This window comes from Pygocentrus nattereri, chromosome 16 (genome assembly GCF_015220715.1).
Source record: "Pygocentrus nattereri isolate fPygNat1 chromosome 16, fPygNat1.pri, whole genome shotgun sequence".
In the NCBI taxonomy this organism is placed as follows: Eukaryota; Metazoa; Chordata; class Actinopteri; order Characiformes; family Serrasalmidae; genus Pygocentrus; species Pygocentrus nattereri.
This window is the reverse complement of record NC_051226.1, coordinates 13,631,471-13,638,785: the sequence shown is the minus strand read 5'-3', so window position 1 is coordinate 13,638,785 and position 7,315 is coordinate 13,631,471. Positions and strand designations below refer to the sequence as shown.

The 7,315-nt window shown below is 36.2% G+C and overlaps 1 protein-coding gene across 1 annotated transcript in view; it reads right to left on the bottom strand.

Moving 5' to 3' along the window:
* Positions 1-735: 735 nt before the first annotated feature.
* Positions 736-7,315, bottom strand: part of ccbe1 (collagen and calcium binding EGF domains 1) — a 112,436-nt gene continuing 105,856 nt past the window's right edge. Inside the window, exons 10-11 of the mRNA XM_017715722.2 lie at positions 5,423-5,458; positions 736-2,675 (exon numbers count right to left, since the gene is read on the bottom strand). Of these exons, the coding sequence (XP_017571211.1) occupies positions 2,430-2,675; positions 5,423-5,458 (282 nt within the window). The 3' untranslated portion in view covers positions 736-2,429. The remainder of the gene's footprint in view (positions 2,676-5,422; positions 5,459-7,315) is intronic.

Sequence of the window (7,315 nt, the reverse complement as noted above, 5' to 3'; positions counted from 1 at the left end):
TGAGATTAATAACTGATCATCACATTGATTTATCAGTCTACTCAGGCTTTAGCAGAGCTCAGTAACACTGAGATTAATAACTGATCATCACATTGATTTATCAGTCTACTCAGGCTTTAACAGAGCTCAGCAACTCTGAGATTAATAACTGATCATCACATTGATTTATCAGTCTACTCAGGCTTTAGCAGAGCTCAGTAACACTGAGATTAATAACTGATCATCACATTGATTTATCAGTCTACTCAGGCTTTAGCAGAGCTCAGTAACACTGAGATTAATAACTGATCATCACATTGATTTATCAGTCTACTCAGGCTTTAGCAGAGCTCAGTAACATTGAGATTAATAACTGATCATCACATTGATTTATCAGTCTACTCAGGCTTTAGCAGGATGTTTAGAGTCTGTAAATAAACTGTTTTTACATGCTGTGATTTTAGGTTTTGGATAGTAAATAAAATGACTATATTTGTGTTGTAGACACTGCGACCCCTGGTTCCCACTGTTAAGAGATCAGTTGATAAGTTTTCTACAATTAACCATTTCACACTAAACTACTCTGAATAACATTGTTTACATCTCAAAGATTAAAATTAATAACAATCTGTGTAATTAAATTTTACATGGCTGATTTATGAATGATAAGTGATGAAGTATACCTGAATTGCTTGGCATTTAACGCATCTATTATCTGCTGTAATTTGTATGACAAAAGACTCATTTGAAATACACTTATGATAAATATGTACATCTTTTATATTAAAAAAATAGAATTTCATACAAAGAAATACATTCATGTGAGTATGAAGTTAAATAAAATTCATTCTGTGATATCTACACCAGTGTTTCCAGCTCCAGCCGGCAGTCCACCACAGTTTCATAGACCAGAGCTGGAAAACACTGATCTACACCAATCTCTCTTCTTATCGTCAGTTCATTCCTTTCTGAAAGACAGGTATTGATGTGATGCTATAGGTGTGATCAGACAGTCCTCATAACCTCATGAATTTCTGAAGTTGCACTTGATTGGAGGAGAAAAAAGTTGAGTTTACCAACATCAGTAGCCAGAACATTCTCTGATGTCATGGCAACACAGTACACAGTAAAGGCCATTATACAACAAATACTACACAAATAAACTATGTGAAAATGTGAAAACTGATCTCTGTTTTTGTGGAGTGAATTGTTGTGAAATTTTGCTCAGTTATGTTCATAATATTCCTTTTAAGTATTATTTGACATCATGACTGGTTGATTTTAAACTGACAAGAAGTGAACATAGAGAACACACCTACACTGCAAGAAATAAAGGTTCTGTGCAGGTACTGAGTAAAGGTACTGAGATGTACCCTTAAGGGTACCACCCCAGTGACAAGAGGGGTCCTGCCCTGGTAACAGTTTCATACCTTTTTTTCTGAGACTGTACATATGACATTTTTCTGCACATTTTATAGCAATGTACATAGCAAAAAATGTAAAATGTGCAATAAATTTAGCCCAGGCTGCATGTTATGCGCTATTTCAGGGGTGTCCATTGTTATCCACAAAGGGCTGGTTTGACTTCCTTCTTTGGTGGAGTGAAAACCTGTAGCCACAGCAGCCCTTTGCAGATAAGATTGGACACCCCTGTTCTGTTTTTCCCCAATATGTTCAATTTAGTAACAGTAATTGTGCATTAAAGTGTGCAAAAGTGTGATCTTTGTAGGGGATGTGTTCACTTACGTTCACTTAGAAAATCAGCAAAATGTGACATTTGCCCAGGAGTGCACAGACTTACACATATGACTATGTACGAGTTTAATAAAGCCAGTTAAATTGCTTGTGCATGAAGAAAATCTTTTACGTTGAACTGACAAACTGTTGTTAACAGTGTGATGTCCAAAAAAGTATTTGACGTGCAAGATGTCATCAGTTATACACGTTTAAGTGAACTTACTGCCATCTGAATATGTGCTCGGCGTCTAAAGCCTTCTGTCCAAATGTTTAAGTTTTAAACACTTTTCTGTGACACTTTTTTAAAAACATCACACTCTTTAGTTGAGCTGGTCTCAACTAAACAAACTGGGGGAATATGACAGTAACATCACATAAACCAATGTTTGAAATCTAAATGTTGCTGATTACTTTTAGAAATAAACATTTCTTTTTTTACACTGACATGTTCAAAACTTGAATGGCTTAAATGTTTATTTGATACAGTCAAGCATTCAGCTCAACTAAACAATGCGAAGTGTTTAAAAAGGGCTTACAGCTCAAACACTGTGCAAGTAGCTGCCACTGCACCATCCCAGCAGATGCTGTTTATGTGATAATCTGACCAACTGGTCTGTTTACTGTATGTATGGCTCCAGTAATGGGTTTCAAAAACCTGTGACATGACAATTTTCTGACTGTATAAGGACTGTCTGACTGCACCATTAGATAATCTAATCAGGGTCAGTTAAAGTGCTGGATGGTTTCCGCTTGCTTCTGGGAGGATTCTGGAATTTGTAGTCCTCTCCGGAGCCGAAGTCTAGGCTGTCCTGACTGTCCTTCCAGAAATCGGCGTTGTTGAGGAATTCCTCGCCAGGGGAATGCATCTGCCTGCCGAACACTTTACTCTGCAGCTCCGCAATGTCGTTACGGATGTCGGCCATCAGCAGCAACAGAAAGTCAAAAGATCCTGGAGGGCCCTAAACAACACAACATAACAACGCAACACAACATGTTTGTAAAATTGGAAAATATTTGCCCTATTAATAATTTTTGTTATTTCATGGCCAGAGACAATAACAAAAAAGATTTAAATATTATAAACTCGGGACAAAACTATATACTTTACTTTTTTATTTAGTACAATGTTAATATATATAATATAAAAATGCATAATATAAATAATAGATATAATATTAAAAAAAAAATTTTGGGTACGGAAGAAGTTAAGTGTTAAATATGTATAATAATTATATATTTACAGTCCTTTCTTGTCAGGTTATTTGTCTGGAAATTTCATCACCCCTTTTGAAATATTATAACTTCATTTTGGATATTCATTTGATTGTAACTGTTTTTAATATAAATCTTTGTATATTGATTTTATTGGAACTTCACTCTGGATATTAAATTGATCAAAGCTTTCTTGTGTATATTAATTCACTGTAACTTCATTCTTTTATTTTAATTTGTAAACTGGATACAAATTTTAATATAACCTCTAACATTCTTGGTGCTCCTCAGTCAAGGTCGTGTAACTTATTTGAAAGTTGTGACATTTTACAGGTTTATATTTTATATGAATATATTATATGAATTCAGATTTATATTAATAATTATATACATGTATCTGCAATCAGACTGTATTTATGCTATCAAGATGTATCTTTGACCCCTTTAGTTCTTCCAGTTTTCATAATAAAAGTAGATCATATTTTATGGGACTACAACTATTGTATTTTAACCACTGAATGCATGAGGGTTTCTCCAATCTAATCCAATCTTCATCATTAATGACCCAACACAAACTGATCTACATTTTATTGACAATAATGGCAAAATAGTTGAATATATTTTGTAATATTTTGTGTGTCAATTACACAACATGTTGATAAGTATCCAGATTCTAAGGTGCACCACCTGCGTACACACAGCTTATATGATAAAGAAAACCAATAGAATGGGACATTCTAGAGCAGCTGCACATAAGGTCACCAACTATTATTATCATTATCATTATTATTATCATTATTATTATTATTATTATTATTACTATTATTAATAGAAACATTCAGAACTTCACTCATGACTGGCCCTATGACTAACCCTGACAGGTCATGCTCTGGCCATGTCAAACTGTAGAGGATCTGCTGGAGGAGTCTATCTAGAACTGCCCCCAGTGAGCATGTAGCAGCCCCATTACTGTTAGCTCAAATGCAGGATCTGCCTCGCTGACAGATTCAGCATTTGATCCTGACGGCTCCCAGCAGGGATTCTTTCTCCTAACAGAAGGGGTCACATGCATGCAGCCTTAAAAAGAGTCATAACCTGTTCTTTGTGAGCGCCAGGACAGAATTCCCATTACTCACTTTCTGCTCTGTTTCTTGCATTTAGCAACAGGCTGTGTGGATCAGGTACAGCGGATCAAACTCTTAGAACTCACTGTAAACAGCATCTCAAGATACAGTACAAGCAAAGAGGGCATGATCCATAAACACGAGAGGGAAAATAGTAAGGTTAATAGTTCCCGAGTGAGGGGCTAGTTGTAGCATCCACTGGAAATTAAAATGGTCAAATGATGCAAAGAAAATTAATTCAATACAAGTTGATGAACCAGATGAGCTTTCCAATGTAAACACAAAGATTCCTGCATGACTGAGGGAAAGAGGCTGTGCTATACATTGGCCACAGAGTACAGCAAATACCAGCATGATAAAAAGTTTAATATATTTTATTTACATTAGATATACAGTCATGTGGAAAAGTTTGTGTGGACTGGTCAAATTATGTTTTCTTGATTTTTAAAGAGAGAATCCTCTACTGCAGGGGTGTCCAGAGTCCAGCCCCAGGGCCAAATACGGCCCACAGACACTGTGCCACACTGTGGTAACAAAGTTAGCCCTTTAAGGATGAACAAAACTGTAGCTGTTAATGCTGTTTAATCTGCTCCTTTCATTTAATAAAGTGATTCCTGAATAGAGCATAATTTAGCAAAACCGAACATTCATTGAATTCTCAGAACGGATCGCCAACTATACGCTCATTTCAAGTCATTGCTCTACATGGTTTGTACTTTCATATTTTGAAAACCTAAAAATTTGAATGTAATTTGTGGGCAATATTTCAGCACTCACTTCTTTTGACTTGGTCAGATCCGGCCCTCTTTGTAAAAAAGTTTGGACACTCCTGCTCTACCTGGCAAGTAACATATTGGGAGCCAAAACATAATATATATGAGGTGCCAAAACTTTTGCATAGGCCAGATTTTATGTTTATTTATGTATACTTTTCTGTAAATCTAAGAATAAACAAATAAATGAAAAAAAAAACTTAAATTTAAGGGGCATGTGGACGCTCCTTGATTACATTTGGGGGGCTTAGTTGTAACAGTGTGTTAAACCAACCTCACCTTGTGGAGGCTGTACCTTAGCCTTTCTGTATCTATATTACACATACCAAGAGGGAGATGTTAACATTACTCATTAAGTGACTCAATAATCAAAAGTAATCAAAAATCAGGTACAATGAAAAAGGTACTTTTATGATACAAAAACATCTTCATTGTAAATATGGAGTAATATCTGTCTGACAGCATTGCTGGGAACCCCAAAGTCCCCAAACTTTCGATGGGCAGTGTACAGATTAGAAAAGAGACAGGAGAGAGATAGACAGAAAGAGAGGAAAGAGAGACACCATGAGAAGAAGTGGCATGATTAGAGCTTCTTACTGGTGGTCCGGAAGGTCCAGGAGCCCCTCTCTCCCCCTGGAGAATCCAAACAAATATTTGCATTAGCGGGATTACAGTGAAGAAACCATGAGAAGCCTTACAGGACAGTTATTACTCTGTTATCTCCCAGTAACATGATCACACATGAAAAAACAAGCCACATACTCTCACTTCCAAACCCACACCTCCCTCCACGTTTCACTCCAGCTCCACTTTTACACTGCGCTTTGTTCTCTAGATCAATGTGTGGCTTTTAGGAGTGCGCAATCTGAAGATATGGCATCATTATTGTGATAAAATATGTCACAATGTGCTTTTCTCAGCATATTATTATCATCAGTATTGCTAGAACACTGACCAGCTGCATGAATGATGAATAATCATTTTGATAACATTTATAGAGAACAAATCGCAGAAAAAACGTTGTTTTTTAATGTGGTACTGCTGTTTGAACATTCTGTTCCAGCTTGTTTACAAACATTAGACAGATTAAATATCATATTCATATCATATTTCATATCATTAAATGCCATGCCATGGTCTATTCCATGCCATATCCTTCATCTTTAACTGCTTGGCAAAACTGAAAATAGGAGTTCATTGATGGTGGAGTTTGTGTAAATGTTATGCTAGTGCTGGTTGCGCGGCCCATTTGGAGCTGATCTCTAGCTCATTTGGCTTGAGGTATGACGATAAAGCGCCACACATGATGTAGACGGGCAGACACTGACCCCAGTGCAAGGATTAAGGAAGGTCAAAAGGTCATCCAGCACTAGTAAACTGTGCCAGATGTTTTTGATCTGTGCCTGAGAAGCTCCAAAAAAAAAAAAAGAAATACATAACTGAATTGTTGAATTGAGCTGAATCTACAAACAAGGTCCAAAAGGTGTGTGCAAATACACCTCTACTAACAGCAACAGCGCACTCTCAAAGGGGAATAGCAGGTTTTTCCAAATTTCTGTGTTATTCAGCAGTTGAGATGTACAACCAAGTCTTTTAGAGTGGATTGATGTGAAATGGCCCATTGTAGTGAAACTGACTGATTTCTTTACAGTGGTGGTGATAGGAACTAGAGATCACAATGTCTACAACACAAATATCACTGTTGTCAGAACAAAACCTCATATCTCCAAAATGATAACTTTACAGAAGAAGGAAAAAACACACTTCACTTTTAATGTAAGTCAATGGAACCAGACTTTTTCAAAGTAATTCTGATTAAGTTTTCTACAATGTCAGATTTCACATTGAATCACATAGAATGACTTTTCTTGCATCTTAACAACTGAATTAATGTAGAAATTTAGAAAATTCTGTGGAATTCCCCGCTAAATATAAAGGTTTCTAAATGGTTCTTGGTTTGGACATAGTTCTACACTCTTTAAAAAAAAATTACCTCAAAGGTGCTTTAGTGAAAAAAATGGTTCTATATAGAACCATGGACACTCAAAGAACCCTTTGCATGATTAAAGGGTTCTTTGCATCGTGATGGAGACTGTGCTGCAGATGGTTCCATATAGAACACTTTTGAAAAGGGCACCAAAAAGAGCTCTTCTATTGCTACAAGCTTCACATCATAATAATAGAAGAACGTTTTTGGTGCTTTTAAAAAATGTTCTATATAGAACCATAGACAACACACTCACCATTGGTCTGAAGAACACTTTTATGATGCAAAGAACCCTTTAATCATGCAAAGGGTTCTTTGAGCGTTCATGGTTCTATATAGAACCATTTTCTAAACAAAAGCATGCTTGAAGAACCATCTTTTTAAGAGTGTATGAAAAACTTTTAACTTGTATAGAATATTAGTGTAGAACCTTTACATTGTGTTCTTTAAGTGTTAAAAGGGTTCTTCACACTCACATTTCCAGCTACAGGAGGGTCTGGTGA